The 18,163-nt window shown below is 38.4% G+C and overlaps 1 protein-coding gene across 3 annotated transcripts in view; it reads left to right on the plus strand.

Annotated features, from left to right (window-relative positions):
* The window catches only part of LOC114648961 (C-type lectin domain family 10 member A-like), a 33,918-nt gene extending 27,890 nt beyond the window's left edge, over nucleotides 1-6,028 (plus strand). For all 3 annotated transcript variants that reach the window (XM_028798318.2, XM_028798317.2, XM_028798319.2), the window contains 4 exons: nucleotides 124-219; nucleotides 323-465; nucleotides 4,361-4,473; nucleotides 5,549-6,028. In XM_028798318.2, coding sequence (XP_028654151.1) covers nucleotides 124-219; nucleotides 323-465; nucleotides 4,361-4,473; nucleotides 5,549-5,687 — 491 coding nt within the window. In that variant the 3' untranslated portion in view covers nucleotides 5,688-6,028. The remainder of the gene's footprint in view (nucleotides 1-123; nucleotides 220-322; nucleotides 466-4,360; nucleotides 4,474-5,548) is intronic.
* The last annotated feature ends 12,135 nt before the right edge of the window (nucleotides 6,029-18,163 follow it).

Raw genomic sequence — 18,163 nt, forward strand, 5'->3', positions numbered from 1 at the left:
CATGGCTGATAACGATTTGGACCAATGAGAATGTTTTTTCTGTATTGAAGACAGATTCCATTGGGCAACAAAATTGAATTTTACACTGCTGGAGTTCTGACCCTTTACTTTTTCTTTCCATAGTTGGCCAGGGATCTGAAACTCTAAAACTGGTAAAAGTCTCCGTGGATGTCTTGGCTACACAGTTCCGACAACAAGCAACAAAAAATGATAGTAAAGGTGTGGTCAATCCCAATAAAAATTTTAAAAACTAAAATAAAACAAATGAACACCTTAGAACTAACAATTTCTAACTAACAACATATTTTAATTTTATTTGCAGAAGAGCAGTGTCCCCTAAACTGGCAAAAGTTTCAGACAAGCTGCTATTACTTCTCATTGGTTCCAAAAAGTTGGAAAGACTCTCAAGAACTCTGCTTATACATGAACTCCGATCTTGTGGTGATCAACAGCCAGAGTGAAAATGTAAGTTGCAACAGGCATAAGCAAAATGCATTGGGAAGGCTCTTGGTTCTATGATCTGATTATTGATTAACTGTTATGTCCTGGCTTTTCTTGGCATTAACAAGCTATCTGGAGGTTTCTGATTAATGAGTGACATTGGTATAAAATGAATTAAATTGACAATCATTTCTGAATAGACTTAACCTCTTTTTCATGATTCATTTATTGGTATAAAGAAAAAAAAAGAACAGCAGGCTAATTACAAAAAAGAAAAGTTTTAGACATCCATATTCAAAAGTCCCTTATATCACAGCTACAATAGCTTCACATTTTTAACATTAAATTTGTCTCAGCCAAGGTTCCTGCCCTGGCTGGAGTTCAAATTCAGACTTGATGCCTCCTTTGTTCATTTTTGATTCATTTTATGTTGATTATGCACATCTTTCTTTATGTTGGTTTAATCTATGTATATAAGCTGCCTTTGTTATGTTCCATGCATCTTGTGGGTGGTCCCCTATAGGTGGGGCCATCTGCCAATCACCATCAGGAACTGCCTTCTGCCCTATAAATCAGGAGGGTCTTCCAAAGATCTTGGTGGTTTATTGTGAATGCGCTCTTGAGTGGTGAGCTCCTGTGCTTTTGTAAAATCTTATGCCTTGTGTTTTTTTTGGATTTTTTTTTAACTTCTGCTTTGTGTTTTCACTTTGCTTTCTAATTCTGTTTTGGGACTCTGTTCCCCTCAGATTTCCTTCTTGTCACAGGCAGCTCTATTCGAATTCGATGGAGCTTCATTGTGATTTGAATACTTTTTTGGGCAGAATAAATCTTCTATTTTATAAAAATTATGCATTTGCCATAATGGTGATATTACCCTCTAGTGGACATTATTGGAAGTGTTTGGAACTATGTGCTAAGGAACTCTTTAGGTTAGGTTAGGTTTCTTTATTTAGTCATGTTTACACAGGAAAACATGAAATTTGCCTTCTCAGTTGCATCTAATAACAGGTAACAGACAGAATGAAATAAAATAGACAAATAGAAATAAGAAAGGTTAAGGTAAGGCAGTTAGATAAAACATATTTATACCAAAAAAAAAAGGTAACAGGATATATAACTACTTGCAGACTAGTAAAAAGAAAAAGAAAATAAAAAGAAAACAATTTTACATGATTTAAGAACAAAAAAACAGGTACAAAACACGGAGAGATGCACTGAGAGGTCTGCTACAGAGCAGCGACCAGAAACTATAATAGTGCTTGGGATTCCCAGATCATGACATGTAACAGCTTCTGAAATACAATCATTTTATTAAAGATTAGATGAATTGTAACCTATTCACAATTTCATATTCATACAAATGTCCACTTAAGGGAATACTTAGGTCTGCCAGAGAACAGCGTCTGGTGATGCCAACTCTGCATGGTATCAAGTTTCAATCCAGACTCTTTTGTTGTGTACTTCTTAGTTGGTGGAGCGAACTGCCCACCTCCATCTGTACTTCTGAATCCCACAATGTATTTAAGAAGCAATTGGAAAACCCACCTGTCCTGCTAATATTCGTCTAATTGATTGGGAAAAAACTTTGTTCTGTGATTCTTCATATTGTTAGTTGATTTGTTCTTATATTAAGTTTAATTGTTTTATCAGATGTTAATCTATGATTATAAATTTTTTAGTTATTACATCTTTTCACTTGTGACAATCACCATTTGTTGCCTGTGCTACTACACTTGCTGAACAAACAGGCCCTAGCCTAATGCTACTCGATTATGTTTACCTCTTTTGTAAGCTGCTTTGGATAAAAGTACCTGCCAAGCAAATAAATAAGTAAATGTACAGTAAATGCTCCACCAAAAATGATATTTACTCCATGTAGTATGTGGTGATGGTTGAGAAAAATTTTTAACCTTGTGTTTTCATGTAGAACAGAGATTAAAAATAATTCTGATAGAATAGGCATCAGCAAACTATATCAAAAACATTGATGAAAAAATCCCACTGTTCTTGTATCACATTAAACACATATGAAGTTAACTTGTTGTATGCTCACAACATCCCAATCATATGTAGTTTTACAAAAATATTGTTAAACAACTTCTGCAAAATATGCTTGCATGAGCAAACATAGAATGTGGCCTAGCATTTGAATTGAAGATAAATGTTATATATATTTGATGACTTTTAAGATAAAAGAAAATTAGGCAAACCATTTTTTTTGTTGATATTTATTAATATTATGCTAACACACATGTTCTGCATGGAGATGTGGTTTTATGCAAACAAAGGACACAACAGAAGCGATTGAGGGATCACACACACATAGCACCACTAACCAAAGGAAGGGTGGACAACTGGAGAAGGGGCTGTTGTCCTGGACAGCAAAAAAGAGATGTGATCACATTTGACTTCTATAGTTAGGTGTGAAATGAAAAGAGAAAATTTGGTGAAGTTGAAGTAAGAAAGTTCATTGGTTGGCAAGTGCACAATAAATCTCCAGTGAGTATGCCATGTGTGGTGGCTATGAGTGTAGGTATTGCTTTACCAGAAGCAAAAAGGGAGGTACAGAGAAGTAGAGGAGGAGGTGGCACCCATGAGTCCAAGACAAGCTGAGACCAATGCCGTTGGTTTAAATTTAATGGATTCTCCCCAAGCTACTTCATTGTAATATCCATTTCTATCTATGGAATTTGAAATAGGACTGCCACCCTTCCTTCTGAAATCGTTTGCATTTATATGTATGTCTGTTTAGTTTGAATGGGGATACTAAACCTCCTTCCCTCATTTCTAAAATTCTTTACATACATATTTACATCTTTGGACTTTGAAGCAGAGCCACATACAACTAATGAAAAACACACAAAAAATGAAGTAAACAAAAGAAAAATCTTTCACCTCTTCTTCTTTTTCTTCTTTTGCCACTTCTATGTGGGGTCGATGTGCGTGATCAACCTTCTACAAACAGCTCGGTCCTGCACCTCCTTGTTAGTCAAGACTTTTTCCTTCAGATCTTCTTTTATTTCATTCATCCACCTCCGCTTTGGCATCCATTGCATAATGATAATATTACTGTATATGCTCAAAATGTACATAATTCCTACTGATTAGCCATTTCAGTTCAAAAGAATACACTTTCCTATAAAATTGTATTTTGCAATGATCAAGAACCAAAGCCAAGTCACTTGGAAAAGCAGGAACTGATGTAATGCAGGAATGTTTTAATCATGCACAATTCTGTATAGCATGTTCAAGAGTAAGCAGCTCCAATAATAGCTAATAATAATTATTATTACTTGACTGATGCCTTTATCCAAGGTGACTGACAACATTTAAGAAACCATTGCTTTAATTTCTTTTGTTAATCGAATTGGAGCATGGAAAGGTGAAATGATTTGGTCATAGTCACACAGTATAAGTAGCAAGATCTGAACCCACAGCATCAAGGTCTGAAGTCCTAGGCCCAAAGTCTTAGCAGCTACACCACACTGCCTGCCATAATAGTAGCCCTTCTTAAAACAAACTACAAATATAGTACACAGAAAAGTAATTAGTTACAGTACATAGCACTTCTGCTACACCCAGTTAACCAAGAGCACTATAACTTTTGTCCATTGTCTTATGAAATTTTTGCCAACAAAGTTAGGTAATACTACTACAGGTACTTTTTTTCATATGTTTATGATCTCTTTGTTCACAGTACATTATGAGATTAGCATCTTTTTTACAGTTGAAGCCAAGAAAGGTTATGGAATTTGCTGAGGGTCTCACAGTAACTCACGGATAGGTATTAAACTGGCAGTCATCATGTTTTGAGTCTAATGCCTTAACTGTTCCACCACATTGCTGCCACAATAGCTATGCTTATCTCTCGTAATGCCTGAATTTTGATTCTATTTTCCTGTTATCTCTTACTTTTCAGGATTTTATTACAGGAAAACACAACAATGATATTTTTTGGATTGGCCTGACAGATGAAACGATAACAAACACGTGGGAGTGGGTTGATGGCACAGACTATGAAAGCAACTTCAAGTGAGACATCCTTGACATTGCATGACATTGTATGAAGAGGATATCATGCCTGGTTTCTATTTCATTAGCAGATATTCAATCAAGCATTAAACTTAACACTTTAATTATATATTTCATCTGCTGCATATATTGCCTATGTTCCCTGGCATATTGAGTAGTGGTTAGTACTGCTGTCTCAGAACACTGGGTTCATATCTCAGTTTACTCAGTGTCTGTAGGAAACTTGTACATTCTCCCCATGCTGTAAGGGCTTTTTCTCTGGGTAATTTGGTTTTGCAACCATACCCCAAAAATTGTTGGTGAACTGGTAACTGGTAACAACGGAGCTGGATTTATGAAAGAGCATCCGTTGCAGTAGTTCTAGGTTGGTTCCTCCTCCCAATGTCCATCATCTGAACTAAAGAACATATAGACATTTACTGAACATGTTTTCTCTAAGGAAATTAACCAAATGTAAAATCTGCTGCTTTTGAGTCTCACTTAGCATTTAGTTTGAATCTACGGACAATCAGCAACTTTATAAAAATGCAGGCAATTTTTGGATACAGAAAATCAAAACTATTTCATAACAACTGTTAACTGCTATGATTTTTAATGTAGCTAAAAATGGAAATGTAATCATAAATAATGTATTAATTTTATAAACTTGATTTGATTTTGGGCGGCACGGTGGCGCAGTGGGTAGCGCTGCTGCCTCGCAGTTGGGAGACCTGGGTTCGCTTCCCGGGTCCTCCCTGCGTGGAGTTTGCATGTTCTCCCCGTGTCTGCGTGGGTTTCCTCTGGGTGCTCCGGTTTCCTCCCACAGTCCAAAGACATGCAGGTTAGGTGGACTGGCGATTCTAAATTGGCCCTAGTGTGTGCTTGGTGTGTGGGTGTGTTTGTGTGTGCCCTGTGGTGGGTTGGCACCCTGCCCAGGATTGTTTCCTGCCTTGTGCCCTGTGTTGGCTGGGATTGGCTCCAGCAGACCCCCGTGACCCTGTATTCGGATTCAGCGGGTTGGACAATGGATGGATGGATGGATGATTTGATTTTTATTTAACCACTGTATCTTCTCCTCTTCTGTCTGTGGCTGCAGGTCATGGCGCCCTGGTCAACCAGACAACTGGACTGGTCATGGAATGAAGGGGGGTGAAGACTGTGGGGGCCATTCAGGAACTGGACTCTGGAATGACGATCACTGTGACCGATTATATAATTTTGTGTGTGAGAAATAGTCTGGAGAGAAGTGAAGATAAAACCCCATTGCTCTACCACACTGCTCCATCATATTCTCTTTATTGAGCTTCTGAGATCTGAAGCAAACATTAAAGGCTGGCTTTAAAAATAAAAGGAAAATGTGACTGTTAAATGTGTAGCTAGAGACAGCAAGGGCAAATAATTATTTTTGAATCTGCAGTATAAACCATGAACTTTTATGTTTATTTTAAAAATAATGCAAACTGCTTGTGTACCTACAGGTTCAGAGATGAAAGAAGGTAAAAAGCCACTGATTAAAACTGTCAGACCTAAAGGAAGAACTTCTAAGTATTAATAAATGAAATGGCACTTCTGTTGATCTTTTTTACTATAATTGAGGTTCTCATTTCATATTACACTTGTGGAAACCAGGGGGCGCTCCAGCTGCCCCGACCCTGACACAACAGGCACAGACCAAAATGCAGCACAACACAGTTTTTTTATTCTTCCTCATGGGTACTGCTCTCCGTTGGTTCCCACCATTACAGCACAGTTCTAAATCACAGTCTCATACATACAATAGTTTGTCTTCTTCGTTCCACCTTCACTCCCACACTGGCCAGCTTTGTCCCAACTCTGGTTCTTCGAATGGAGTGAGGCAGCTCCTTTTAAGCAGGTCCTGGGAGTGCTCCAAGTGGCTCATCAACGTTACATGGAATCACTCCCAGGTGTGATGGAAGTCCACTGTAGGGCTCTGCAGCTCCCCCTGGCAGCCCCCACAGAGCCCATGAGGGCTGTACCAAACTCTAAATCCCAGAGTGCCCTGCAGGAATCTGTGGTGCTACAGCCACCCAAGAGGGCTGCCCTCTAGTGTCCCAGGGAAGGTAGTGCCCTATGGATACTCTCTCCTCGGGTCCTTCCATCCAGCTGGCATCCCAGCCGGGTAATGGCCATGGCCACCCATCACACACTGTATAATGAGCGGCATTTTCTTACTTCTGATTGTACTGTACTGATTTCAGCAAGAGGTCAAAAAAATTATATGAGGAAAAACCAGAATAAAAGATGAGGTTTGAAACTGAAGCAAATGGTCAAAACCGAAGATCAAAGAGAGAAACGACCAAACCAGAAATGTGCCAAAAAATCAAAGTCTAACTTGAGAACAAAAGTTAATCCCAAAAATTCTCAAAATAAAAAAGTGTACTGTAGTTCACAAATAACAAATCTAATCTCAGAGGATGGGTAAATTTTTGTGCTTGTTTGACCATTTCTTTGATAAGTTCTGTTGATATATATCAACTTTATGTGCAATGAGCACATTTATTAATGCAGCACATGGTAATTAAATGTAGGGTTAAGAAAAGCAACACATTTTCCGAATCACGGCATTTCACAAAGCCTTGTAGACTTTCCAGTTTCAATAAACGGGTTTACTATGGCTTCTTCATGTTTTTGGCATTTTACTGAGTTTGCTTCACAAGCTGCTGCTCTCTGCAAACATGACATAAATATTTATTGCCTTGTATTATGTGAACTTGAACTGGGAGGTATTGTCCTTATGTGGGAAGACAACCTTAACCCCAAACCCAAAATTTGGTCATGAACCTGAAAAAATCCTTAACTTACTACATATCCAAGGTACGGTTCTAGGGCACTTGGAGTCTATCCCAGCAAAAATTGGATACAGTCTGGCAGGAACAACCCCTGGTCAGGATTCCTGTCAATATGAACACACTCACAGCAAAGGGGGGCAAGTTAGCATCATCAGTCCACCTAACCTGCTTGATTTTGGACTGTGAATGGAAACCAACATGGACACAAAGAAAATCCCTATATGAAGAGGACCCAGGATGTGAACCTCAGTCTCCTTACTGTGAGGCTGCAGTGTTACCACCTCACCGCCCCTTACTGGTCACTTCTTTGAATTTTTCTTTTAGTGTTAAGTTGTTCCTTTAACAATTAAATTGTGCGTTATTATGAAGATTTACAATTTAATAATAAAAAGAAAAGGAAAATAAAAACACAATACTTAAGTGGTGTGAACAGCAGGTGGCATCACTGATCCCACATACCCCAGATACACAGGACCCAATACAACTCTGGGTTCAAATATAAGGATCTGTAATCCACACAAGTTCTTAGTACTAGTCCAGATTAATTTTTTTTGTACTGTTACATCCCAGAACATTGATGTTAAGAAAAAGTTTACCAATAATATGTAACAATACTGTGCAATTTTAGAAAATATAAAAACAACACTTTAGGAATTGTTCAAATAGTTATTTATTCTTCTGCAATTAAAATATAAAACACATTGAAAATATTAGTTCACTGTGTTACTTAATGTGTGACAGCATTGTCAAATGCGAACCTATGGGTTACTGATTCTGACTATGTTACCAAACCATCACTGGGCCAATGAGGGGCTTACTGAACTGGTACTGCCAGTGATTAACCTATTTTGGGCCATTAGAGGAACTTTGCTAAGGGACTTTTTATTGCATCCCCGTCATTGGGCCAGTGTGGTATTTAATAGGGTGTTCCCAAGCCCTCACTGCCCATGTTCTGCCCACAGGACACCATTGTGTGTATGTTTGCTGAAATTGTCACTTTATGATACAGCATTTGAAAAACTCACATCTAGAGCACTTCCACTTTCTTTCAGCCATGTTGATTGTTGATGCCATCAAGCTTATAGGCTGAATTTCACCACGTACAGTGCAGACCCGGAGTTTTATGACAAGTACAAAAATGGATTCTACTGTTTCCTTACAGATATGATCACGAAAACTGAAAATATTTTAGTAATTGTTTTGTACCATTTTAGTTTTTCATTTTATTTAATAGTTTTTTATTAATAGTTTTAGCTTTCGTTAATAACCTTGAGCATGTAGGATAGTACAATTGTCTTCCCTAGACATTTTCCTAGGCACAGCAAACAAAGGGGTCCATCGCTAGGAAATGCTCCAATGGACTGAATGGACTAGACCACCTTCACTCCCTTACAACAATCACTCTGTTCCAAACTAACCAATCAATTCAAAACACGCTTTCTAATCACATTAGTTTTATATTGATTTCCATTAACCATCTGCTGCCCACTCTGCTGACTTAAGCTTTCACGATGCATTCATTAGTTTCCATTAAAAATGCTGGCCTGTGCTAAACATTAGACTATCACTCATTAAGCCCATTAATCTGCTACTGCACCCATTAGTAAGACCTCTCATTAGCCATTTAAAAATCTTTCATTTATAATTTTCTAATAGCTTTTATCTCCTGTTTACTTTAATTCTTCTTCAATTATTCCCTTAATGACCAAGTCTTTATTTATGTATTAAGCTACATCATATTGCCTGTACTCCCGCATAACTTTATTTAGATGACATATGTGATTCTTCTTAAGTTTAATCTTCTCGACTTATAAAATATGGATATTGATTTAAAGCAGTGTGTTGATTATGTTTAATTCAAATATTTTGAATCTATAAATATAGTAGGTATTTTGTGGTGTATTACAATAAATATGCTGTAAAGAGAATTGAATGATTCATTAATTAAATTTAATATTAAAATATAATGATAAACATTTTTTGTTGCCACTCTTACCATATTAATTAGTGATTCAAAGATACTAAGGTACGGTGGGAAAAGGATTTTTTAATTAATATTTCAAAAAAGGAGTGGAAGGCCGCCATGCATGGAATAGCTCTATGTGTGCAAAGCATTCAGTCATTCAACTTTAAATCACATTTATCTCAGGGCAAGGGCTGTATCCGGGGCAAGATCTAACTTGCAGACATTGCAATTGTGACATTTTCCCTTCTTTTTTTTTTGCCCTCTAACTACTTTTGCCCCTGCTCTTGACTCTCTTCTCTTTCCCTTGGGTAAGGGTTGAATTCTGTTTTATTAGGTTTTGTCCTCTTGTTTTGGTTCCTGTTTTCACTTTTTAACTTTCATTTTTTCTTTTTTTTCTTTTCTTCTTTTTTCTAGTTTGACTATGAAGTCATTTGATGTATAAGTTCAACTTGATTGTACGCAATGTGATTTTATTTCCTTCAAATAAAAAAAATTACTAGTGAAAAATCCCATCTGGCCTTTAAGAACCCCTTAATGAGTCTTCATCCAAGAGAGCAATCTTTCCGCAGGTAGCAAAATTGCATTAGGCATATTCCCAAAAGTAAATAAAAGACATTTGTCACAGTTGCATCTGTGCTCATCTTTTCTTTTCATTAACGATTGCTTTTGCAAGCAGTGATGTAGAAGTCTTATTTGTTTTTGAGTAACAAGTACTTGACTGAAGACAAGCTAGAATAAATTAAACAGTCCTAAGGGTCACCTCTGGGAATTGTCATGAGACCCAGCAGGAAGCTGGCAGGTGACACTTGAATACCTTGGGGATGTGTAATGAAATTAGTGGAAATCCTTCTGTCTGCCTTATTTTCCTTGAGGATGTTTTGCTGTTTATTTGCCAGAGGGGATGTTGTGAAAACCTGCAGGACTGCCTCCAGAAAGCCTTACGGGTAGAAAAGTTTTCCGGATGATGAAATTGTGTTGGGATCAGGTAACAAAAATTGCTGCATTTTTTATGCCCTGAGGCCACTGTTAAGGATGTTAAAATAAATTGCATTTCTGTTTTTCAGATTATCAATGTTTGTTTGAACATCTATTTAATGCCACTGTTATAACTGATGTGACAAAGAGTTCAATATCTATGATTCTAAACAGGCCTGCGACAAACTGGAAAGAGACTATGATCAAATAAAGAATCGAGGATGGCATTTTGATTTTTTTTTTAAATATAATAATGCATTACAAATAGTAATAAGTTATTACAAACATGAAATGTTTTCATGATGGTATTGATGAAGATGGGTGTCAGATTAACATAAAATGCTAAGACATTAGTACAGAATGCAGTAGCAGGAATCTTAACTAGAAAAACGCAACTCACCAGTTTTAGCACTGTTATGTTGCTTATTTGTGTCATTTATAATTGACTTTAAAATACTACTAATGGTGTATAAATCCTTAAATAATCTCACTCCTTCTATTATTTTGGTGTGCCAGTCCCTCTACACATCAACTCGTAACCTTAGATCTTCTAATATTGGTCTGTTTATTATTTCAAGAGCTATCCATAAAAGAAGTGCTGAGGAGGCCTTTTGTTGTTATTCACCAAAACTCTGGAATATGTTACCAATAGAGATATGCCAGTCTAATACTGTGGAACTCCTAAAAACTCACTTTTTTCATTTGTTTTTTTTTCATAGCTACTTTTTAGTTGTACTCTTAATAAAATATATAGGTGTAGAATTATCATATTCTTCAGTGAGTTGCAGTCTTTACTAACCTCTACTTTTCTCTCCTTTCTGGTTTTTCTGTAGCGGTGTTTTGCGACACCACCATCTGATCGACACATTGTGTGCCAACCTGTGATGCTGGAATGAAGGCAGGAGCCCCAGCTGTCCACGAGACCAACTGCATCAAATACTCAGGGACAAAGCCTGAGGACAATGATCAATGATTTGAGCATATTTATGTTAGGTAGAATGCCAAGCTGGAGCTGGGTGGTCTTTTGGCGTTGGAACCCCTGCAGATTTTTTTTTCTTCAGCTTAACTGGAGCTTTCTGTTTTGTTTTGTTTTTCTGTCTGACCGTATCATTGTACTCATCTGTAGAGACTTACAATAATATAAGACTTACAATAATTTTATTTGCATATAAGGATGTTACTTTTCTACTAATTTTGCCTATGTTATATAAACTTATAAGGATGTATTTATTTACTTTTCTTTGTTACTTATGCATTATCATTGTACTAATTGTATTTATTTCTCTTTTCTTGTAACTTTCTTTTTGACATTTTGTAATGCAATTTGAGCTACATTCTTTGTATAGAAATGTGCTATATAAATAAATGTTGCTATTGTTGTTATAGCACACACCCATGTGATCCCCTCTTGCCATTTGGAGTCAGAGTTTTGCTGATAACAATGAGCCTTGGAAGCATAAGAGCAGACCCCCCATGCTTTCCCAATCCGTCTACTGACTTCATAGAAAGAGTCACCAGAGACATGAATGTCACTGCCAAGGTAAGTAAACCTCTCAACAAGGTCGACACTCTCTCCGCAAACAGACACACTGCTGATGGCTGTGCCCAAGAGGTTATTAAAGGCCTGGATCTTGGTTTTTATCCAGGACACTCGCAAGTCCAGACAGTCTCTCGAGCACCCCGATCAAAGCTTTCATTGACTCTGCAAAGATCACAGCATCGTCATCAAAGTCAAGATCCATGAACCTTTCTTCACCAACAGATGCTCCACAGCCACCGGACCCCACGACCTTGCCCAATACCCAGTCCATACAAGCATTGAACAGAGTAGGATCAAGAACACACCCCTGATGAACCCCAAAATCAACTGGGAAAAACGCAGAGGTCCTTCCTCCATTCTGCACAGCACTCATAGTACTAGTGTACAGGCCGGCCAAGATATCCAGTAACCTTGAGGGGATCCTGCGAATCCTCAGGATGTCCCACAGGGCAGCACAATCAACTGAGTCGAACGCTTTGTGAAAATCGACAAAGGCTGCAAAGAAACTCTGCCGATATTCGCATTTGCGCTCCATGAGAACCCTCAGTGCCAGGATGCGGTTGATGGCAGACTTCTTAGGCGTAAAACCAGACTGTTCTGGTCGCTGGTAGGTGAGCAAGTGATCACGGATCCTATTGAGGACAACCCTAGCAAGGACCTTACCCGGCACCAAGAGCAGTGTTATCCCCCTGTAGTTGCTGTAATCCAGGCGATCACCCTTCCCTTTCCAGATAGGGATGACAAGTCCCGTTTTCCCATCAGTTGGGATGATGCCAGTCTCCCAAATGGAAGCAAAGATTGCTTGCAATGCCAGGAGGACAGCCTTACCACCAGCCTGGAGAAGTTCACCCCAGATACCAAAGATCCCTGCAGCCTTTCCCCCCCTCAGCTGGTTCACCACCTGTGCAATCTCAGTGAGATTAGGTGGTTCACAGCTAATTGGAGGATCAGCCTCAAGAACCGTGGACCCAGAGATATCCAACGTCCTAGCCGGAGGATCAGCTTTGAACAACTGCTCAAAGTAGCCAGCCCAGCGAGTCACAACTGCAGTGTCATCCGTAAGGACCGTTCCATCAGCTGCTCTGACTGCGACTCTCAGAGGAACAGATTCAGATGTGCGTAATGCTTCGATTCCTCTGTAAGCAGGACGTGGGTCGCTAGACCACAGATTGTGTATCACTTGCTCACAGATTCCTCTAACAAACACCTCCTTATCTGTCCTCAGAGCCCTCGCATCTGTCCCTCTCAGTTCCCGGTACAGACCAGACTAGCTATTGAGCCATGCTCTGTGATTCCTCTCAATGATATCCAGGGTGCCCTGCGAGATGAAACACCTCCTTCTGGGAACACCGGTAACACCAACACAACCCTCAGCAACCTTCAGGGTCTTGTCACGGAAGGTCTCCCACATTACATTAGGATCTGCAGTCGTACCCAAATCTGAAAGTTCCTCACACAAACTGTGTGTAAACTCATTAGAAACAACCAAGTCTTGGAGTCTGGCCAATTCCAGGCTCATTCTCCTAGTACAGTGGTTCTCAAACTGTGGGGCGGGCCCCCCTAGGGGGCGTGAAGTAACAAAAAGGGGTGCGTGAAGATGTGAAAAAATGAAAACAAGAATCGAAAATATGAAAAATACATCTATTGAAACCAAAACAAATTAACTTAAACTACATTCTGATACTAGAAAAATAAATATAGAGTTAGATAAATGTTGATAAAAGTTAAGTAGGTATAATAAAATATGCATCTATGATATATAATTAATTAAAAAAAAACTAATTGGTATTAGTGGGCTCCTTTCAAAAAAAATGTTAGGGGGGCGCGATTAAAACTGTTATGAAAATTTGGGTTCCAAATACTTAAAGGTTGAGAAACGCTGTCCTAGTAGGTGGTAACCTACTGGACCCAAGCTGGATCCTGTTGCTACTCTATTTACTTACATTAAACTTAAAAAAATAATAATCTGTATAGATCTGAAATCTGTCCAGGCCCATCTGTAACTATTCACTTAATTCTGAATTATCTGCAATTCCACATAGTTTTGTATCATCTGCAAATTTTAACAGCTTATTATTTATATTCCTATCCAGATCATGTATATTTATTGAAAATAGCAATGGCCGAAGCACTGATTCTAATTTGGCCCAATGTAGCTGTGTGCACATGTTCAAAAATCATGTCCTCTGCTGCTTCTCGGGCCAAAACACAACACCTGTGACCCTTAATTGGACTAAATGGATTTGAAATGAGATGGATAATATCTGTGGTCGGCACCAAATATCCTCCAGTGCAAAAAAAATACAGAACAGTGCACTTTATATGGATTTGGGAGTGCTGAATCCATTTCTGGAATTGGAATTTGTCTACCAAAAATTACCTTTGGAAGGGATCAGATTCAGTGATAACAGCCATTTTAAAAATAAAAAAATTATTTATTTTTGTTGTATCTTCAGCTAATTCCAAGTAATGACCCTTAGGCTGCTGTGAAAGCAACAACTTTATTTCTAAGCAAGTTGAACAGTACAACACCATTTATTATCAATCCTATGTCTCCTTTTTCCAAAACAAGCATTTTACATTTCTGGAACCAAACTATGACATCCCACAACCTAGGAGAATAGCTAGAGTCCCACTAGTGAAATATAATATACACAGAAAGTAGTACTTCTCGTGATACCATAGTGCATCACTTTAAAAGACTCCTTCTCCCTCAAGCTTTCAAACCATTGTTTTGTTTTGTTTTAAACAAAAAACACAAATGCACAATAAAACCAGCATGACGTTTTGTTCTAACCAGAAAATAAACTTAATTCCTAAACTAGGAATTTCAGGGCAGACTACCTGATTTCTGTGAGGTCAGGGTCCTTTCTTACCCTTTATAATAGGAAGTGACCCCTCAACTAATTAACAAAGTTATTTAATTAGGCGGGTGACTTTCCCTCTCATGTGGAGAATCATACAGAGGGTGCAGCAGGTAAGTCTCCACTATTCGGTGATGACCTATCTGTTTCCCTGGGTGTCACAGCTTTTTCATGTTCTTCCTCTGAACTCTCTGGAGGCCTAATAAGTCCTACTTCTGGAAGAGGTTCCAGCGGTTCTTGAAAGTCTTTATCCCATTCTTAAGAGTTTTCCTGGTAAGGAACTTGAATCTACAAAACATGTCCTGACTTAATCATCATGTCTTCACATTTTGTGTCCATTTCCCAGGACCACTGTGTATGAGACAGGGCCCTAGCATGTTTTGATGGTAGCAGGTATCTATTTTGGTCACAAATTGCACAATTTCAAATAAACAATGGATATCCTACTGAAAAACTTCTCATTTTGGCTGTCTTATCATGGTCCCGTTTCTGCTTCATTTGTTTTATTCCTATTTTAGTTTTTAGTCTTCAGTAAATCAAATTCAGATCTTAGTCTCCTAGGCATCAACATTTCTTCAGGTGACAGTCCAACTGATACTTCTGGTATAATATGATAACTGAACAAGAATCGAGAAACTTGTCTCAGTTGAATCCACTTGCATTTTTCTTCTTCCCTCATTGAAAGTCTGAACAGCTCTTTCTGCCAACCCATTCGATGAGAGATGAAAGGGTGGGGATGTTACCAGATACTGTAGATTCCGTTTTGCTTCATAATTCAACATGTGACTTGTGAGACATGTACCATTGTTGGTCACCAATATCTGTGGTAATCCGTGAGTATTGTTGTCTGTGTTGTAGAAGTCTTGATGGTGTAGAAATATCCATCCACTTGAATGACCATCAATGATCACTAAAACATCTGTCCCAGGAATGGTCCTGCATAGTTCACTTGAATTTCTGACTATGGATGTTCAGGCCATTCCCAGGGCTGTAACGGTACATTTCGTGGTGCTTTCCTGTCTTTCTGACATTCATTGCATTTATTTATCTCCTTCTCTATATCCTGATTCATGTTCGGCCACCATAAGTAAGATCGAACTAAGCCTTTCATCTTGGACATGCCTGGATGGGACTGCTGCAATATTTTTAAAAGTACAGACTGTCCCTGTGGAGAAATGACTACTCTTGCTCCCCAGAGAATACATCCGTCATACACTCAGAGCCAGCCATCGTGAGTAGTACAGTGTCAGTTGAGGATCTGTCACACAAGGTCATCCTCCCAAGATGTATTTATTCACTTGTGTGAGTGAGATATCCTGGGCTGTCCATTTTTCATTTACATCATGTTTACTGGTGTACCATTTATTGCATTGGGCATTAGCATTAGTAATTCTTCCTCTTGAACCTTTTCTGAAAGAGGAAGTCTACTAAATGCATATGCATTATTATGGTTTTTGCTTGGTTTGTAAACAATTTTGTACTCATAACCATGTAGTGATATGGCCCAACACTGAATCTGGGGTGAAACCATCTCATTAAACAATGATTAGAGGTCCATAGAAATAATAAATGTTCAACCATATAGGTATTTGTGAAATCTTTGAAATCCAAAAATAACAGCTAGATCTTTTCTTAGCAGGTGTCCCAGTGGATTTTCACTTCTATCTTATGCGATAAGATGACACCCACTCCACATGGTGAGGCATCACAGGAAAAAATCAACTCTTTATCTACAGACTAATAAACCAAAACCTTTGTGGACTGGAGTAGTTCCTTAGATTTCTGAAAAGCTTTTTCTTGTCTTGAGGTCCACTTCCATTCCATATCCTAAGCAGTTTGTGCAATGGTGCTGATTGCGTGGACCAATTTGAAAGGAAACAACTGTAATAATTGAGGCTTCCTAGGTAAGCCTTATGCTCAGTAACACTGGTGGATGAGGGAGTCCCCACAATAGCTTTTACTTTTAATAATAGACTTCCTTCTCCATTAGCATGCATTTGCTTGTTTTTAAGCGTAATCCCACTTCCTTTAACCTGCTAAGCACTGCATCAAGATTCTTTAGATGCTCCACTTCAGTTGCTCCTTTGGAGAATGGCTGGTATGGAGGACAACCCAAAAGATAGTCTGTTATAAGTGAACATTTCTTTGTTCATGTTTATCAACAGATATTTCTTGGAACATTCATCCAAAACTATTTGTTGCTAGGCATGACTCATATCTAACTTTGAAAACTGTGGAACCCCTGACAGAACAGCAAATATGTCCTCCACCTTAGGTAAGGGATATTTCTGTAGCGAAGAGACTCTGTTCACAGTTTATAATCACCACAAAGCCTGATGCTGCATTCTGCTTTCCAAATGGGTACTATTGGTGCAGCCCACTCTGAATGTTGAGCAGAAGTAATAATCCCTTCTTTTAAGAGCCTGTTGATTTCAACTTAAACTTCTACTTTGGAGCGCATAGCAAAAGGAACTGATCTGGGACAACAGAATTTTGGACTGGCACCAGGTGCCACATGGATAGTAGTTTTGACCCCTTTTAAAGTTCCCAATTCATCTTTAAAGACCTCGTCATTCTTTGCTATCACTTTTTGTAAGATCAGCCCTTCTTGCCCCATCTTATATATCGGAATGTCTGACGTCTTATATTCCAAATCGTAACCTCAGATCCTCAACTGAGTGTCTCCTTAGAATTCCAAGAGCAAAACTTAAAAGAAGTGGTGAGGCGGCCTTCTGCTGTTATGCACCTAAAATCTGGAATAGCCTGCCAGTAGGAATTCGCCAGGCTAATACAGTGGAGCACTTTAAAAAACTACTGAAAACACATTATTTTAACATGGCCTTCTCATAACTTCACTGTAATTTAATCCTGACACTCTGTATATCCAATTCATTATAATAACTATTCATGGTGGCTCTAAAATCTGTACTAACCCCTACTCTCTCTTCTGTTTCCTTTTCCGGTGTCCTTTTGGTGGTGGCGCAACACCACCATCTACTCAAAGCACCATGATGTTCCAACAATGATGGATGGATTAAAAGCCAGAAGTCTGTTTGACCATCAGCATCAAGTGACTCTGTGAGAACCCTAACTACAAAGAGGACTATTTCATTTATGTTAGGTAGAATGCCCAGAGGGGACTGGGTGGTCTCGTGGCCTGGAACCCCTACAGATTTAATTTTTTTCTCCAGCTTTCTGGAGTTTTTTTTTTTTTTTTTCTGTCCACCCTGGCCATCAGACCTTACTCCTTTTCTATGTTAACTAATGTTGTCTTATTTTAATTTCTTATTTTGTCTTTTATTTTTCTTTTCTTCATTATGTAAAGCACTTTGAGCTACTTTTTGTATGAAAATGTGCTATATAAATAAATGTTGTTGTTGTTGTTCAACTGCCAGATGTTTTATTTTTACTCAGTTAAGCATTATTTCTTCAAGCCATTTTCTTCCTAGCAGACTTGGACCTGAACCTTCCACTACAAAAGTAGTATTTTTAGTTGGTCTTTGTATATCATTTTATCTTCAGCTACCCCAGAACCTTAATGCTCTGCCCAGTATAA

The sequence above is a fragment of the Erpetoichthys calabaricus genome, chromosome 3 (assembly GCF_900747795.2).
Source record: "Erpetoichthys calabaricus chromosome 3, fErpCal1.3, whole genome shotgun sequence".
Classification (NCBI taxonomy): Eukaryota; Metazoa; Chordata; class Cladistia; order Polypteriformes; family Polypteridae; genus Erpetoichthys; species Erpetoichthys calabaricus.